The sequence below is a fragment of the Mya arenaria genome, chromosome 1, assembly GCF_026914265.1.
Source record: "Mya arenaria isolate MELC-2E11 chromosome 1, ASM2691426v1".
Classification (NCBI taxonomy): domain Eukaryota; kingdom Metazoa; phylum Mollusca; class Bivalvia; order Myida; family Myidae; genus Mya; species Mya arenaria.
In genome coordinates, this window is record NC_069122.1 from 50126502 (window position 1) to 50146893 (window position 20392).

General features: G+C 34.1%; 1 protein-coding gene and 1 pseudogene across 1 annotated transcript in view; one reads left to right on the forward strand and one right to left on the reverse strand.

The window, feature by feature from the left end:
• The window catches only part of LOC128229895 (zinc finger CCCH domain-containing protein 10-like), a 181524-nt pseudogene that overhangs the window by 42807 nt on the left and 118325 nt on the right, over nt 1-20392 (reverse strand).
• The window catches only part of LOC128227740 (uncharacterized), a 36861-nt gene continuing 20680 nt past the window's right edge, over nt 4212-20392 (forward strand). Inside the window, exon 1 of the mRNA XM_052938552.1 lies at nt 4212-4886. Within this exon, the coding sequence (XP_052794512.1) occupies nt 4212-4886 (675 nt within the window). The remainder of the gene's footprint in view (nt 4887-20392) is intronic.

The window sequence follows — 20392 nt, forward strand, 5'->3', positions numbered from 1 at the left end:
ACAACCTCCCAGATCAAAACGCAGGCAGTACTAATAACCCTATTATAGCATCTTCTCCTCAAAAAGGCTAATCAAGATTCCTTAAGACAAGCAGACAAAGATAGCATGATAAAAATGGCAATAACTTACAAGCTTACAGCACACAAAACAGCCAGCTTCACTATGAATTTCATCTATTATTTAGTAGCTGGTCACATTAAGTTGGTAGCTAGATGAAATCACAGCCATTTTCCATGATAAAGGTGGCTCTCGGTAAGATCTTCTGGTTGCCTGGGGGATGATGAATCACTGTGGAAGAGATCTGGTCACCCCTGGGAATCAGGCAATATGGTTCCCTATATTATTAAAGGCCCGAGGAAATATATCTTTAGATTCTCATCCTTATTTTATATAAAAAATAATGTTGGATTCGCAGATTTTATACTTCATTTATAGAAAAAAAGACAATCTAAATTTTGTATCATTTCTCCAACAGTTGACCAATGGACAGTTAAAAGTTGAATTCCTATGTTTACAAAAGTATTACGGGACAGCATTAATGCATTAAAACAGCTCCTGGACAAGATGATGCCAACTCCTATATTTATGTAGTTAAAAAGGGGCATAACTTGATTGTGATTTAGCTAGAGGCTAAACATGTGTATATTGTGAGTATATGTTTCATGTGAATATGTCAAGTTGTGTGTTTAGTTGTGATCAAAGTATTTTTTTAGTTTTAATTAAATGGCACCACAACGTTCACAAAATCAAGCCTTGTGCACAAGGCATATCAAATAAAGTTCTCAAATTAGTTACATTAGGCAACCTCAAGTCAATAGAAAACTACAAAAATGTGATGGAGTAGCTAAATCCTACAACCCTGACAACACTTTTAATGAAAATCCAGATTTTTACATTTTCAACAATTAAGCTCTAGAAAGTTTTACAAGTTCTAGATGATCAGATTTTTATTTTTGTCCAGACCTTTTTTTGTTACATTTAGCACAACACATTCTCCATAAAATGTGGAACTACTTTCCCTGATTTTTGAATTTTTACTCCTAATAACCTCTGAAAAGGAAAAATATACCTGATGATATACTCTCTGTTACGTTGATTTTCCGCACATTATAATTGGCTTCATTACAGAAGACACATTGGACCATTTCCAACACAGAACAAAATGCTGCGACTCCTATGAGAGCATTATGAAATAAAACCATTTTAAAATTACTCAAATATGCATGAAACAATTTAAATCCATTATTATTAACTCAAAACGCCTGAACATTGATCAATTTTGAATAAATATTTTAAGAACCTTTTGTAATTAACCATAAAGACGTCAAACCAAATTTATTGTGTAATGGTTCGTAACAGGCAACAGTTTCATAACAATTGACAAGCAGGTCACAGACACTGTTAAACAATTCCGACCTAGCTGAACTCATTTTTTTCTGTAAATATTTAATAATAGTGACAAGGCCCCAATACTGAAAATATAGTTTGTTGTTTATTCTAAGCCATTTTTCTAGGAAAGGTTAAAAATGAATATGTACTGTGAAATCATAATTATTGGATGGGCATTAATTTTCATGGACTTCATGGGGTATGGCTTATCCCTGAATTCAAGATCCCAAATAAATTTTGACATTTAATACTGTCTATAGATATAAAATGGTATGCATGTATCGATACACATGAATAGGATATACATGGTCGCGATATACAACTTTTAAGTACCTAATCATTGTTTATATTACCAGTATATATATTTCTAACTTCAATGACAATAAATTAAAGTCAACAATTATAATACACGAATTTAAGTACCCATGAAAAAGTATTTTGAAAAATCACGACATTTCAAGCCCATATATGAATGATTTCCCAGTTTTCCATAATAAATCAGAAACAAAAATAAATATTACATGTCTTGGGTTACTTGTGGAGAAATTTTTAATTGTTATATATTTCTGCTAAAAATCCAATCATAATGATGGTATTACGTAAACATATCTTTATTTTGAAAGCCTAACACTAGAGCTGTCCCAGTGTAAGTAACAAAAGTACCCTGAAAGTGCCAGACAGTTTTATGGAATATAGCTACATTCAGGAAGAGCTAACATGAAATATAAGCATATATGCAGAACTCTGCTATTGTTGACTGCAAGTGTGGGGGAGCAATTAAGGACTTGCATCTGACAAATCTTTATGCATCGAACAACAGTGTCATGTTATTTCAAAATCCCCCCTCGTATGACAAACTTACAGCCTGGCCACATCTCTATCGTATCTATTCTCTATGTGCAGATATGCAGCATTCTATAATGATTAATCTCTTATTGTGACCTTGACCTTGGTGGGGATGTGGGTGTTGTGTGCCACACATGACCTTTATGTGATTATCATCTAATTGCAAGTGTATATGAAAATCACACCATCCCCGAAAAACTTACAGCCCAAACACAACAAACAAGAGGCCCAAAAGGGCCTATGCTCTACTGGCATGGCTCTTGTGGTCATTTTCAATCAAGAGCATGTACGTTTAAGTCATAGGCAACAAATATATAGTTCACTTTTAGTGTTTGGGTTAGCTGAAAACGCTGCACATTCAACATCTGAGGACAGGAAGTGTTGTAAGCAGATTAGTTGCATGAATTATTTTAATATGTGCCAAGTAAAGGTAATCTGAGGGTAAAAAATATTTGCTTTCAAAACTGTACTAATGGTCAACATTTCATTTCTGTAGCTTTAAAAATAAGAAGGTCAAAGTCAAGGACATCCGGGCGCGGGGGGAGTGACTGTGTCGTGTTCACAAGCTAGTATTTACACATTAGCATTTTTTATACTTAAAAGACCCATAATCCAGGCATGCATGGGCAGATCTGGCTGGTTTTCGAAAGGAACCAAGCTCTAATGGATATCTAAATACTGTACAAGTTTCATCGAGATACAATCAAAACTGAAGCCTGTATCGTGTTCACAAGCTAGTGTTTACACAATAGCATTTTTTTATACTATCAAGGGCCATAATCTAGGCATGCATGGGCGGATCTGGCTGGTTTTCGAAAGGAACCGAGCTCTGTTGGATATTGGCTGGTTTTCGAAAGGAACCGAGCTCTAATGGATATCTAAATACTGTACAAGTTTCATCGAGATACAATCAAAAATGAAGACTGTATCGTGTTCACAACCAATTGTTTACAGACGCACAGACATACTACGTACACATTACCATCGCATAAGCTCTTATGGCCTTTGGCCAGTAGAGCTAAAAACAGACAAAGGACAGAAAGACAGACTGTGCCATTTTAATAAGCAAACCTTCGGGGGCATATTATCAGTACATGTTTTTTGCTTGAATGCTCTGATGAAAATAAGAAATGTCCCAAAATGCTAGCCTCAAGTTAGGTGAAGGTCACAGTAAGAGATCAACCATGCAGTTCAGTCTAGATGTACACAATTGTTCAACTGTAAGCCTTTTATACCAAACAGCGTTCATAAATTTAGACTTTAAACACACAGTGCATAATTTTCACCACATGCAGATTATCCCCCTTGACTAAAGTACCTTAAAGGGCAAGGTCACTTAAGGAGATAACCTTGTCAGTGTTTTGTCTGCACTATACAACATAATGCACAAGTAGCATTTTGTTTTAACACATGTAATTTATGACTCATTGCACTAAAACCCCAATTAAGAGGACAAAGGCACTACCAAATACCTTTCTTGCCTCCAGATAATAATCAACTGCTTTCTTTACAGATATCAAGTACTAAGATACTTTAGTTTTGTAAATATCAAGATCATGATTACCACAACTATGTTTAAGTAAACCAAAATCTAACAAACTATTTCAGTATTCATTGCTATCAAAACCGTGCACAAAACTCGAAAACAAGACAAAGTTTATGAATAATTAATGCCCAGACCAAATCATCACAGTGTAATAATCACTATATCTGAATAATGCATAACACATTGCTAGTAAACCAGAACTCTCTGACAAAAAACACAAACAAATGGTAACACTTGATCCTTGATTGACCTAATGGCTTTAGTATCATGTTACAATGTTCCAGACATGGAAGTACTAATGGCAATTTATTGCATTACCATATTTAGTTAGTTCGGTCAGTCAGTATGGAGACTTTAAGAGTGCTTGATCAGTTAGCAGAATCGTCCGATTAAATACAGAACTGCCGGGACCGCTCTATTGAAAGTCAACATGGTTAGAATTTACAGAACTGCCAGGGGTGCTCTATTGGAAGACAACATGGTCAGAAATTACAGAACTACCAGGAGCCCTCCAATGGAAGACAACATGGTCAGAATTTACAGAACGGCCAGGAGTGCTCCAATGGACGACAACATGGTCAGAATTAACAGAACTACCAGGAGTGCTCCAATGGAAGACAACATGGTCAGAAATTACAGAACTACCAGGAGCCCTCCAATAGAAGACAACATGGTCAGAAATTACAGAACTACCAGGAGCCCTCCAATAGAAGACAACATGGTCAGAAATTACAGAACTACCAGGAGCCCTCCAATAGAAGACAACATGGTCAGAAATTACAGAACTACCAGGAGCCCTCCAATAGAAGACAACATGGTCAGAAATTACAGAACTACCAGGAGCCCTCCAATAGAAGACAACATGGTCAGAATTTACAGAACTACCAAGAGCCCTCCAATAGAAGACAACATGGTCAGAATTTACAGAACGGCCAGGAGTCCTCCAATGGACGACAACATGGTCAGAATTTACAGAACTACCAGGAGTGCTCCAATGGAAGGCAACATGGTCAAAATTTTCAGACCTGCCAGGGGCGTTCCAATGGAAGTCAACATGGTCAGAATTAACAGAACTACCAGGAGTGCTCCAATGAAAGATAACATGGTTAGAATTTAAATAACGGCCAGGTCATGCTCCAATGGAAGTCAACATAAGAACTGACAGAACTAGCTGCCAGGCAGAATTTGTCAGAAATTACAGAATTATTTGAACAATGATATTGCACTTTACCCACAAACAGACCTTATCATATCAGAAACAAAAAATGTACAGTATTTACTTTAGTTTTGGATAATAGAAAAGAAAACCCCTGGCACTAGCTGAGCTCTATAAAACATTTCCCATGATGTTAAACATATCCTTCGATTATCAATATTAAATTACTATCAAATATTGATAATCCTGTAGTTTTATGTTTATAACTTGTAAATTATTAAATAACTGTTTGCTTAAACTTTTCATTCATATCCAAAAGATATTTGGAAAGTACTTTTATATGCCATGAATATTGTATAAAATAACAAGCATTTTCAGTGAAAATATATCCCCCGCCAACGATGGCTTGTTTGTGCTTGATGGCTTGTTTGTGCTTAAAGGTTAAAATTCACCGAAGAAGTTCATTGCAGGATGTTGGTTCATATAACATTCAAGTTTCATTAAATTCTAGCAGCTAGTTACTGAGAAACGGCTCCAAACAATGATTTTTTAATAAATCAAGGGCAATAACTCTAAAGGAAAATTGACCAATCCAAAAGAAAAATAGACAGGCATCATCACAGTATGTTGGTTCTTATTTATTCCAAGTGTCATGAAATTCTACCAGCTAGCTGCATAGAAAAGGCTGCAAACATGGATCTTTTAATAAATCAAGGGCAAATATCTCATATAGAAATTAAAATCCAAAATATAAATAAACAGGCATCATCGCAGTATGTTGGTTCATATTTATTTCAAGTTTCAAGAATTTCTACCAACTAGTTACTGAGAAATGGCTGTAAATGAGAGTTTTTCAAAAAATCAAGGGCAATAACTCCAAGTACAATTAACCAATCCAAAAAAAAAAAGAACAGGCATCATTCCAGTATAGTAATTCATATTTATTTTAAGTTTCATGAAATTCTGCCAACTAGTGACTGAGAAATGGCTGTGAATGTGCATTTTTCAAAAAATCAAGGGCAATAACTCCAAGGACAATTGACCAATCAAATTTTTTTTTGAACGGGCATCATTCCAGTATAGAGGTTCATATTTATTTTAAGTTTCATGAAATTCTACCGGCTAGTTACTGAGAAAACGCAGGTGATGGACGGACGGACGGAAGGAAGGACGGAAGGAAAGACGGACGGACGGACGGACGGACAACGCCCTTTCAATATCCCGCTCCCTATTTCATAGGCGGGGGATAAAAAGAAACTGAGCAACTCATTTTATGCCATGATTCAATACTGTATTTAAGAGTTATAAGAAATAAACACTGATCCAAACAATACATGAAATTATATTGTTATTTCAAAAATTCTCTAAATCAGTTAATTTCTAAACTGTCTTAACTATGCGAAAGACTTTGAAGAAATCTGTTTAAAGTCTTAATTAATTTAACTCCAAAAAGGTTACAAATTATTGGTACAGTCGAAACCCCTTGGCTCGACATTCCAGGGACCAGCTTAAATACTTAGAGCCTTTCAAATATTGAGCCAAGCAGAATGCTTACTGAATGTAAACTTCTCTTCGATACCTTAGAAAAACCATGTTTACCTTGTTTGTTATTTTCCTATGTTATTTCCAAAAGAGAAGAGTATTTATTGGACATATTTTCTGTACTCACATCGTACTGGTCGCTATATGAGATATTCATGATGGGTTCAGAGGCTTGATTCAAACCGTCTAAGATTACTACAAAAATATAATACATAGCCTGGTCAAAAACAAACAGATTGAAACATGTTCTTAGTTCAAGGACATAAATATCACACATTTGATTCCCAGGATTCCAATGATTAAACTAACTTTTTTCCATTTACCTCAAACAAATGCATGAAAGATGGAGACGGGCCTGGCAAATATCCCTCTGACAACAGGCAATTAACATTAGAGAGAGGGCACTTCTGCAGGGCTGATAGCCATCTCTGTTCGTCTGTTGTTTTGAGCTCCTATTGTGTTTTAGAGGCTCACAAAGGGTCTAAAGAGAATGTATCTGTCCAACTGATCTTTTTAAGTACTAAGGAAGGCAAGGTAATAGATGATTGTAAAATTGTAGATAGATAGAAACGAATGAGACGAAGTTTTGCTGGAAATGCACTGCATGAACTAACTTGATTCTGGTTAAATCCACGGGGCACACTAAAAATTAGATCCGGAAACCCCAGAACGGTGCATGTAGTATGTGTTATTTACACATAATTTCTCTACTATACGATAATGCATCTGCACTTAACTCTGCATTGTTTACAGAATGTTTGCAACAGGACATTCTCCAAGCTTTCAACAACCACCATACAGCCCAGACCTCTCACCTGACTTCTGTTTGAATCCCCACATCAAGCTGTGTCTGTAAGGACATTGTGCCTGACATACCGCAGTGTTTAAACAGTATGCCAAAAGAAGGGTTTACAATGAAAAGTAATTTTTGACTGGATTTTCCAGCTAAGTGTATAAAGTCTGTGTATTCCAAAGGGCAATACTTTTACCTACTCAAATAGACCCAAACTATTATAACAGTAAAATCCAGTCTTGCTACCATTTATAAAACACGCCCCTTATAGATTTTCATATTTCTGTTCGAAAATTTATGTTTTATGGCTTAAACCATGTACTAACGGTTTAAGAAAAATGCATAAAACATCAATTTTTGAACTTAAATATAAAAACCTGCTATCTATTTTTGTCAGCAGTCTTATATAATTGGTTTCCATGGATTTTCGCAAAAATTGGCTCGTTCCAAGACAAAAGATAAAAAAGTTGTCAAAATGTTCAATCTGTGAGAGTGCAGCTTCAAATAGAAAATATGGTGTAATCTTATATAATAAATTCAATGATTTTTTTTTTTATAATCTTTTGAAGTTTTCAGTGCAAATAATAATTAATATGTCCAACACTGCCTTAGAGCACCAGACCAATCAAAATCCTTCAGTATAGTTGAACATTTCTGAACCACTTCTAGATTACTAAAGATAGAATGCTCTTTTTATTTTCATTTTTAACTGTCAGCTCGTCATTATGTTCCCTGGTAAAATGCAAACAAGCAATTTATATTTGTCTTGATAATAAAATCAATGTTACAGCATAAAAGTGTTAACAATTGATGGCTATTATATTATTCATAAATATGGAAATAACAAGAGCTGTCGCAGGCACATGACAAAGGACAAAGATCCCTGATACTGGCCTTGTTGTACAGATAGCCATTAGTATTTGGGCCTATATAAACAATATAGTTGTTAGTATATGGGCCCATATGAACAAATAGACATTAGTATTTGTGCCTATATATGAACAGATAGCTGTTAGTATTTCGCCCTATATGAACAGATAGTGTTAACATATGTATTATAAGTATCTAACATATTTTCATGATGACCTTCCCTACCTTCCCATGAAGACTTTTTCAGTTATTGATCAGAAACAGATTTTTAGCTCATGCAAGGTCACCACAATCTTGACCTTGACCCACTGACCTCAAAATTGCAAGGCTTCATCTGCTGGTCATGACCAACCTTCATATCAAGTTTGAGGTCCGTTGGCAAAAGCATTCTTCAGTTATTGATCGAAAATGCGTTTTCATTGAAGGGTAACCATGACCTTTGACCTAGAAAGTGATAGCATTCTTCTACTGTTCATGTTCAACCTGCCTATCAAGGTCGGGGGCCTTGGCGTGCAAGCTATAGTGATCAGAAACTGTACGGACATCCAGACAGACTGTCTGATTACTATATGCCGTCCTTTTGGGGCTTAAAAAGGCATTACCAATGCATAACATTACATTTGCCAGTAACATGGAATCATTATGTAACAGCCTAATATTTTATTGATGGCCACTGTAACTTTATAAGGTAGCTGTCCTGAATTACCAACAATGTTTTGTTACTGCTAAAGTACACTTTTGGACGAAATAATTTATTTTTTATCCCTTTATGTGAATCATGCTCCGGACTATTGAGGAAAATAAATTCCATTTTATAATGGAAAGTACCAAAATCATCTGAAAGTGAAACATAAGAAAAAACTCAGATTACAAAATACAAACCCTTTTGTATTTGAAATTCAACCATTCTTGAAAAGCATTCCAGCTGACATGAAGATTAAGGGTGTTCTTCCAAAACAAACATATCCAACATTTCAACAGCCATTTTCTGTCTTTCCCATTCATTCTTGGCTGGCAGTATACCGGGAATATAAACAAAGTACTCTAATCGTTTATTTGTGCCTGTCTCCGAATACATTTTTCCATAATTAAAGGGATAATTTGTTTATACTTGATTAATAATTTGGCTTAGCTAGCATATGCAATAAGCCTATAGTTCCACTTATTTCTCCCATCAATATCTGGCAGCTGAATAAATTGAGTACTGAATTCATAAACAGTTTTGTTAATAAAAATAAGGTGAGATAAAATCCATCTGTATGAAAGGTAACATCCATTCAGTCCAGTCGGAACACTTAACTAAGAGGCCACTAATAATAACTTAGTTGTTTGATGTTTTCCAACTGACTCACTGAAATAAGTGCAGCCCTCAAATTATTATAGTGTCTATAGTAGTGTCTCTGCATGGTCTTCATATCTTTTTTCTGTTATTCACTAATGATTTACGGGGTAAAAGAACAAAAAATAACAAAATAACAAGGGGCTGAGTATTGCTAGGAATACAAAAGTCACCTTTGACGGTTTTCAACAGTTGCTATCTGATAGCAAAAATATATTGAAATGATGAGCATTATTTCATGATTGCATGGTTTCTCACTTACAACCCACAGTCATGTACACAAAGTTCATATATGCATTATACTTATTAATAAAAATTCGTTCATTCACATTTAATTATCTTCACAATAAGAAATGATATGTTTTGTTTATTATAATCTCCTTTTGACCGAATCTAAATCTCAGTTAAAAATGAAAAATTCTAATAAATAAGTTATTTCTATCAATATGACAGTTTTTATACTGTATAACATTAGACGATGCATTATCATAAAGGGTATAATTTTTGTTCCAAATTTGGTCAAAATTGATTTAGTAATGGTGAATGTTAAAACCACAAACCATGACTATCTAATAATGCATGAAGATCTGCAAAATGCACATTATTATAAAATTGCAAATAAGATTTGTATTAAAAAGATATTAACCTTTAAATACGTTTTTTTTTTAATTAATAACTTAAAAAAGTAGCCATATTTAATTCCCTAGTTAAATAAGCGACAAAACATGGCTAAAAATATTTTTCATCTGTACTTTAATAGGCATTTTTTTTATTTTGATCATAATTTAAAGTGGAATGAGTTAAACACAGTGTTAATTAATAGTGCATTCATTATTTTTTTGCATCAACCTGTATTCTGTGCCTTTAAAGGCCAACTGCAACTCTTAAGGATACGTAACCAGTATGGGTTTAGTAAAACAATTAACTAAAATGTTTTTTTAGGCTGCTGCCAGTCACTATAAAACACAATGAAACCTGAGTGGATCTAATTGCAACTAAATATGATCATATACATGCAGCTGCAGCGTAGCAATTTCTTATTTTGCTTTTAATAAATTTTCAAGTAATTTTAGCAGATTTCAAATTAAACCAGAAAAAAACATCAAATTGTGTACCTTTCAATGGGGTTTGCTATTAAAGTCAACATTCTCTATAAGATACATTTTTTTAAATACATTAAACATAATATTCCATAGCCATTGGCAACCTAAAGAAACAATAAATTGCCTTGATAAAGTATTTTTTTCTTGTTATGGACACCCCATTATCTTTCAACTCTCTCAGACATCATAAATATACATTTAGCTATATATTGTTTTAGATATTATCTCAAACAATTTATCATCAACAAAATCTACAATAAAAGTTAAATAAGTACAATATCTCGACTTATTATTCAACAGTAAATTACAAAAAGAAACTTTTAAAATAACCCTTGGGTGAATGTAGTTGTCATTTCTGACTTAATTATAATACACAATGAAATAAAAATGAGCATTATTAAATTATCAAGTGGCGACTTTTGGTATCGAATGTATCATATCCGTGCACAATTACCTAATAAGGAAAATATTTCTCTTTGTAGTTTACCTTTTTATGTTATATATGCTCAACATTGGTCTTTAAATCTGTATATACTTCATCATTGTTCCTGCAGTATAATTAAATCATCAGAAATACTCAACCCTCTAAAAGGCTTGAATATAAACTGTTTAAATATAAAACAATTGTATGTTTATAGTGGTAAACAGCTCTGGGTGCTTCAGACAACAGTTAATTCCTGACAAGTCAGGTTTTAGACAGACCTATGCAATTAAAATAAGTCCACAATTTGGTCAAAAGACCAGGCTAAATGCTTTTATGCCTAAAACACCTTGGACCCCAGGTGACAACAAATTTCTGGCTCCAATGTTAGGAAATAGACAACAAAATTAGCAGTTGGTCTAAATCTGCTTAGTATATGCCATTAAAACTGCCCCTCTACTCCCCCCCCCAACCGCCACTCCCGGCCCCACCATGCCAAACCCCGCTCCACCTCCATGGGAAAAAATTAACAAGTGCAAGTTACCAATAATCACTTTATAAACAAGGATCAAGAATTTTTAGGACACATGGGTCAGAATCTGTAAATTCCAAGATTTCTACAATAATCTGCATTAGAAAAGAAATCCATCATTTTAATTAAACTTAAATGAAGTTGAAAGTCTGACATACATTTAAATTAACACATCTTCCATCGAGTAAGTTTCAACCTTTAAGTATAACAGATCCCAATGATATGTCAGAGCAAGCATCTATTACATTATTACATGAAAATTATTACCTTAATTCACTCAACTCCAATGATGGTCTTGTCCAAATTTTGAATGATCAAAAGTTTATCTAAAAAAAACAGCAAACTATTAAACTATTTAGCTAAATATTCTTCAGTACAGAGAACAGCAATTTATCAGGATATAACTTCTGCTCTGATCTTGTTTTAGCAATTATTTATGGCATATATAACCAACAGTTTGTCAATATGGTCAGATTTATTGGAATGACCTTCACTTCACACCAATATCGTCCCAACGACAAGCATTATTACATGTTTGCCAATCATAACCTGTAACAATAATGTCCCACTGGGTAATAAAATAATAATCACAACAAATGACAGTAATAAACCTGGCTGTAAAAACTGCCAATTTCGCGATATTGATGGATCGCGTATTAATGACTATAATGTGTTAATTATAACGAAGATGTCAATGTTGGTCTACTTTGTTTATGATCCTATAAAATGAGAATTTATAAACAGTATTATTTGAACATTAGTTAATGATTTTATTTTATTATTTCCTTATAATACTTAAAGGTGATCAAGTTTCTTCAATATAGTTTACGCAATAGGTACCGAGAGTGAGTCACAGATGGTATGAAATTTCTCTAATAGTTGAGTGCAATGACTGGAAACCGCAGATCAGGTGAATATAAAGTTGTCTAAATGTTATGAACACATATTGATGCAGAAATTGTGTGTTTCAGTCCGTTACGGACCGGTTTTTTACATATGCGCTATCAGGGCCCGCATTGTAACAGTGGACACTGAGCGTCCTTAATTTGCAATTTTGCATTCCCAGCTCCTCTTGACTGATGCTATTTGTGCTGATTTGATTCAAAGCAAACTACTTATATCAACATGATTCCATTACGACATATATGCAATGAACAAAGAAATGTTCAACATTGCAAAATTGCAACTGTCATTTATTGATCGAGGGTATTGTAAGACTTTGTTCAAAACACTGCTTATGAGGACTCACTCAAGTACCTGTTAAGAAAGTTATTTGGAACTGATTTTTTTTGCAATTGAATGACTTTAAACCTTTTTTTTGACCACAAAAGTACATGGTGACTCAGGTGTGTATGTTATGCAATAATAGCTATAGCAATAATACACATTTTTTTGGTCGTTACCATCTATACACACTCGGGCTGTAAACCAGTTCAAGGGCCTTTGCAGATTGTAACGACCTCAAAAAGGTGTATTAACCCTATAATAACAACATTTTCCCTCACCTGCACCATTTTTGCTGGCTTCCCTACATATTGGAGTCAAATGTAATTATCCTACAAAATCCACAGAATATAACTCTTTCAGCATCTATTAATATTCACACTATTCACTTAATTCCAAAGTACTTAGTTAATAGTACAGTGAGGCCAGGGTAACATCTTATAATCCCTCTATAATTGAAAGCAAGCTGTAGCCGATTTAACAGCATGACATGGTTTTATCACACATATAAAAAACTCCTGACATATATTCTAGGTTGAGAAATATTGATTTAATACTAGGAATATAACATTTTGTCAGGAAACACAATCGAATCTTTATATGCAAATAAACAAAATTTAATACTGATTTACTCAGCAAACCAGCCTAAGGATCATGTTGTCATACACATATACATTTTCATAATTTTTTTATGATCATAGACACATATGTATAAATTTTGAAAAACTGCAAAAACTGACAGGCAACTTCGGGTATGACCCTCGTAAATTATAAGTGTGTGTCTCTCTCTCTATATAATTGCTGCTGGCATTTTGAGCATTTGAATTCCTTTTTATAATTTGCCGAAATTGTGAAAACATAAAACAAAGAAACTTACCTGAATCATGTTACATGGTGTCTGCAATCTGCATCATCTGTGTCATCTGGTTATCCTGAAAATAAAGAGAAATTTATCATACTAACTTTAATACTCAAAGAGATCAATTCAGAATTTTAAATTTGCAAAAACATGAGTTTTATACAAAATATTTTGTCTTATAATTATATAAGTTCTTAGGACGGAAAGAAAAATGACTGCAAGACAAACCAGTCTTCAGCCCAGTGAAAAACTTCCACATATTTAATAACCAAATTTCTGCAAACTGGTTCTTGATGTCCCAAATAAAAAGAATATCTTTCTTTAAATGACATAATGTGCATCAGTGCTTATATAGGAATAATAATTCACTTAAGGCATATCATTTCCTTCAAAATGCAGAACTCACCTCTTAAATGTTTGAACGTATTCATTATATAGCATTTATCATGCACATTTAATAACATGAAAAGGTAGTTGGACCTATAATAACACTATTTTCTATATAGTTATCTTGCTTAATTCTGTCAATTTTAGCACTGAATTATTGTTATTCAAACAAAAGCTGTCGCAGAGACAGCGCGCTCGACTATTTCGCCGCTTTTCAATGTATAGATTGAAAAGTTTTGGCTAAACATGGATGGATCACTGTTAGATTAGATTTCAATGCAATACATGGTGTGCTGAGATATTAACATAAATGTGTTTCCATGCATAATTTTAACGAGAATTTCTATGTCTAATAATAAAGGGCCATTATTTGCAAAATACAGTTATCTTACTTGGGTATTCAATTAAGTTGAGTGGTTGAATACCATTGTATAAAGTCTCAATGCAATACATCAAAAAGTTGCTGAGATATTATCCTATGTGTGCTAACATGCAAGACCTTAACCAGAATTTCTAAGTCACATAATAAAGGATCAAAAATTCTATATTATAAAATATAGAGTTATCTTACTTGATTTAAAAAGAAGGTTAAGTAGATGGGAGCCTGTGTGTAAAGTTTTAATGCAATACATGAAGTATTCGCTGAGGTATTGACTTAAATGTGGTTACATGCAAAACCTTAACCAGAATTTCTATGTCGAATAACAAAGGGGCCTTTATTTTAATTTAAAGCAAACTGGGGTTATCTTACTTGGTTATTTAAGTAGATTTGGATGGTTGAGTACCATTGTATAAAGTCACAATGCAATCCATCAAGTAATTGCTTAGATATTAACCTATGTGTGCTTACATGCAAAACCTTAACCAGAATTTCTAAGTCAAAAAATAAAGGCCCATAATTTGCATTATATTCAAAAAAGTGTTGTCTGGGAATATATATCTAATGTTTTAATGCAATACATGATATATTTGCTGAGATATTGACTTAAATGTGGTTACATGCAAAACCTTAACCAGAATTTCTAAGTCGAATAATAAAGGGCAATTATTTTGCATTAAATGCAAACTAGAGTTATCTAACTTGGTTAATTAAGTAGGTTGGATGGTTGACTACCATTGTATAAAGTCTCAATGCAATACCTCAAGTAGTTGCTGAGCTATTAACCTGTGTGTGCTTACACGCAAAACCTTAACCAGAATTTCTAAGTCGAATAATAAAGGGCAATTATTTGCATTAAATGCAAACTAGAGTTATCTAACTTGGTTAATTTAGTAGGTTGGATGGTTGAGTACCATTGTATCAAGTATCAATGCAATACCTCAAGTAGTTGCTGAGATATTAACCTATGTGTGCTTACACGCAAAACCTTAACCAGAATTTCTGAGTCGAATAATAAAGGCCTATTATATGCATTATATTCAAATAATTGTTATCTAACTTCATTAATTTAGTATGTAAGATAGTTGGGAATACATATCCAAAGTTTCAATGCAATGACTGATGTATTTACTGAGATAATGACTTAAAGGTGCTTACATGCAAAACCTTAACCAAGGTGTGACGACAACGCCGACGCCAAGGTGAGTAGTATAGCTCTCCTTATTCTTCGAATAGTCAAGCTAAAACACGTACAGTAAAAGAAGTCTCAATAAATTTGTATTTCTTTAAGTTTTCTTTGCACGTGGCTATACCTTTAAACACTGACCAGACCATTCAATACTTAAAGAAGCACTCAGAAACCACCTCATTTTCATCTATCTACACAATAAAATCTGGCTGTTTATTTCCTAAATAAACAGTGGCCACATGGAACCCTACAGCATATTGGTGTATTTATACAGGGAGATAAATCTGACAATGGGAGATAACTCACAACAATCAAATATGATAACATAGTAAGCTGGGTAGCTTTATCTGTGTACACTATGGCTGGCATGTTTCCTTTCTTATCTTGTTAGAAGAAATTGCTGCACCAAAAATAGACAATATATTAATAACACCAAACAAATTTAGTCAATGATCAAAACTCTGGGGGTATTTAAGAAATTTAAAGATATTAAAATGTAAATACATAATTTACAATGCTATCACCTGCCACAATACCACAATGACATACGTGAACCACAGCCACAGAGTAACACTTAAGATCTACTTTTAAAAGTGCAGATTCCAAGTCTTAATACCTTAAGACATATTGCATAAACACTGGACAGGAGTGCTCTACACAATTCAATACTTGAAACCTTTTTATAAACCATTCCATTTCCATCTGGCTACACAATAAAACCCTCATGAATTTCTGAAGTAAACAGTTTCCAGGTGGACCTGTCAATATAATCTACCATTTCATATTGGTGTATTTATACAGGGAGATAATTCTGACAATGGGAGATAACTCTAGACAATCAAGCAAGATACCTCAGCAGAATGGAGTCTTTTTATGAGTCTGTTTCATCTTGTATAAACCTCAGTGTACAATAATTATGGCAAAATAATTATAAAAAAAAATGCTGCAGCAAAAATAGCAAATGCATTAACAGTGTCAGGATAAAAGGCTGTGAGAAAGATTTAAGAAATTTAATGGATGCACGGAAATATTGAGCTGAGTATGCAATCACTTGTAAATTATTCCTAATTTTATAGTTTGAATTCTTAGCCAGAAGGACATTAGACCTTTGGACATTTCACATGAAGCACTAAATGGACCAGGGGACATTTTGCATGAAACACCAAATGGACCAGGGGACATTTCGCATGAAACACTAAATGGACCAGGGGACATTTTGCATGAAACACCAAATGGACCAGGGGACATTTCGCATGAAACACTAAATGGACTAGGGGACATTTTGCATGAAGCACCAAATGGACCAGGGGACATTTCGCATGAAACACTAAATGGACTAGGGGACATTTTGCATGAAGCACCAAATGGACCAGGGGACATTTTACATGAAACACTAAATGGACCAGGGGACATTTCACATAAAACACTAAATGGACCAAGGGACATTTCACATGAAACACTAAATGGATCAGGGGACATTTCACATGTAACACTAAATGGACTAGGGGACATTTCACATGAAGCACTGAATGGTGGTCATATCCCAAATTCAATTACTGAGATAAAAAAAAAGCTAATACACTATTTCATCTTTAACTTCAAAATAAAAATCCTCTGAATATCCAGTAAACAGTCAGGTGTTATGCAGCCTGTCAATTAATTTTCTCACTATATATATTGAAATGTTTATCCAGGGAGATAATTCTGAAAATTGCAGAGAACTCTAGACAATCAAGCAAGATAAATCAGCAGGCTTGAACTTGTGTGATATGTTTCATTCTCCTTTGGGGAAAATTGCAGCAGTGAAAAACTTAAAGGCACTTCATGTAACAAAAACAAACATTGCTGAAGATGAAAGGTTCTGGAAATGATTGCGAAAAAAGAAGAATGTTGATATGGATCTGATAAATACAATCATTTGTCACAGCCACAAAATTGTGTGGAGTTTTTGTAAAGCTAATAACAACTTGTCACCCTCATTCTTCTTTAATTCACAAGAACAAACACCTTCTTCAGTATTGAACAAGAGAGCTTGTCTAGGTTTTTTTATCCCCAGTCAAACAAAGGCATGATTCAACAATTATTATTGCATCCAGAGTTAAGGGCCTTTTTATGTTTGTATTGTCTTTGATGCATGCGTACCAAGTTTCAGTTGCATTTCTGAACAGTTTCCAAGCTTTGAATAAGATTTAAGTTTTTGCACGTTGATTGAAGGTTATGGCATCAAGCTAATCTCTGCAAATAACTCAAATTAAAGCTAAAATAAAAACAGAAAAATTATCAAATGCTTCCTCTTCTAACAGTCATTGAATCAAAACATTTTTAAACATCCATCTTACGTTACAAACTTGATATTACAATGTTTTACTCTTTATTTTCTTTAGATAATATCTTCTCCCACCTCAGATAAGTAGATCCAATAATTTAACCATGCTAGAAATTCTTTTCTCCCACCTCAGATAAGTAGATCCATGCTAGATATTCTTATCTTGCCCACGGGCGAAGATAAAATGCCCGTATGGAACTCCTTTTTTATGGTCACCACATTGTAATTACCTCCCTTGTTGAAGACTGTCGTCTGTAGCATCATGGAAAATTGTCTTGTGGCAATAATTAGAATGCTAGTTAATTATTTCTCGCTTCGAATGTCACCATAAAACAGTTTTCACGCACCATTCAATAAATAATGCTTCACTCTCCTTAGGACTATTTAAAGACCGATTTGACTATTAATATAATCGGAATCACTGCGCGAATATCCATGACAACCACAAATTATCGCATATCTATACGCAATTATTTTCACTAAGCACAAAAGAGTTCCAGCAAAAAAATGCATTTTTACTTAATTTTGTTTAACTGAGGTGGGAGAAAAAGCATCTACCATAGCCGCTTGTGTAAGATAGGTTCATCCCGACCATCGCACAGGGTGTTTTGCAGAAACCTTGTTTCTGCAAAAAAACAACGGTTGGAATGAACCAACGGTTATGAAGAGTATAAGTATCTTCCATGGCCGAGAGTGTAAGATAGGTTCATTCCAACCGTTGTGTTTTTGCGGAAACGAGGTTTCTGCAAAACACCCTGTGCGATGGTTGGAATGAACCTATCTTACACTCTCGGCCATGGAAGATACTTATACTCTTTTTTCAAAGTACATTACTCTCAACGAGTTACCGTATTATATCATACATAGGACCCACTTTTTTACCCCCAATTCTTGTCTTAAAAATTGCCTGCGTCCTTTTTATGCTATTAGAATTTCATCTGTTTTTTTCCAAGTCCATTTCAGGTCGAAAATATCGGACCGGGGAAGAACGCGGTAATAGTAAGTATCTGTACTGCGTCACCGAAGAGAACAACTGACATAGGTAAAATCATGCAAGTTAACACACGCAGAAATATATTGAATGTTTACTTTAAAATGATATATTGAGAAATAAATTGATTGTTTACTTTTTTACAAAAGGGACGCTACTCACAAAAACTCGATGTGAGTCAGCATTTAACTGGATTGAGTTATAACGGCAACGGATAATCGGGAAAGGAGGTAAATATCAATTAATCGTTGTTCATGATTTTAATGTTTCGATATTTTACAAAACATTTTGTTGTATGTTACTGTTTTAAAAAATTAATAAAGGAATGTGCATAACGCAAAGTAGCATAATTGTCACTATAAAATCTTTTCAAATGTGCGAAGGTGTGAAAAACAATCGCTGTCTGTCATTAGAAAAACATCAATAGAACGAACTATTGAGATGGTAATAACGTATGGTTGTTTGTTCGCACTTTACCCGTGATGCCTTCCGCTGGCAAGGATAATTACCGACACACATTAATTATGCCTGACATGCTTTATTCCGCGCAGCGACAAGCCTTATCAAAACAATCATCAGTTTTGACAATACACAGTTTTGCAACGGTTGCAATGGTTGACTGTCATTCAGAAGGCATGTCGGAACTATTGCAATGGTTGCAACGGTTGACTGTCATTCAGAAGGCATGTCGGAACTATTGCAATGGTTGCAACGATTGACTGTCAGTCAGAAGGCGTGTCGGGACTATTACAGCATTAAATTGTATAATTCTTATAATATGCATGAATGTTCTCAAAATGTCAAGACTTATATCATTGTTGTGTACACTAAATTACTGAAATACGACGATAATTATCGAAATACACAAGACAGTTATCGAAATATGCCTTATATACATTTTTTTTTTACTTCAATATATGTTATAAATACTTTACCAACCTTAATTTTTCGGCTCCGATTTTGACATTTTTCTGCTGCGTCCTATATTTTTTTCAATTATTTTTTTGCCTGCGTCCTATCTATGCTAGCGTCCTATACATGATATAATATGGTAACTGAGCATATGCACTTTCAGTTTCCCTCGCAGAATTTCCTTTTTCCGACAAAAACAATAAATATAATCATTTGTCCGCGTTACGCAGAGTTAAGGAGTTCAGCCGTCAGCGGCTGATCAGTCCATCGAAGAATTGCTATCGTGGCATTCCTTGGATGGGTTAATCCTGCGAACCGCTTTGGAAGCTAGATAACAATCACAGTTAAAATTAAATAGTTTTGTTTGAATAAAAATGGCACTCAATTCAGATGGTTAGTTATTAAATGCTGTTATTGACTCTTTCCTCTGCCCTTTTAATTTATTTTTAACTTCCACCTCAGAGAAAATATTAGGTAAACTTAATAAAGCGTGTGTTGCATAAAGTTAGCTTACTACAAGAATGAAGTCATATTTCCATAGCAATAACAAGGAATTAAAGAAATAAAATTGTTCACGCTTATCAACAT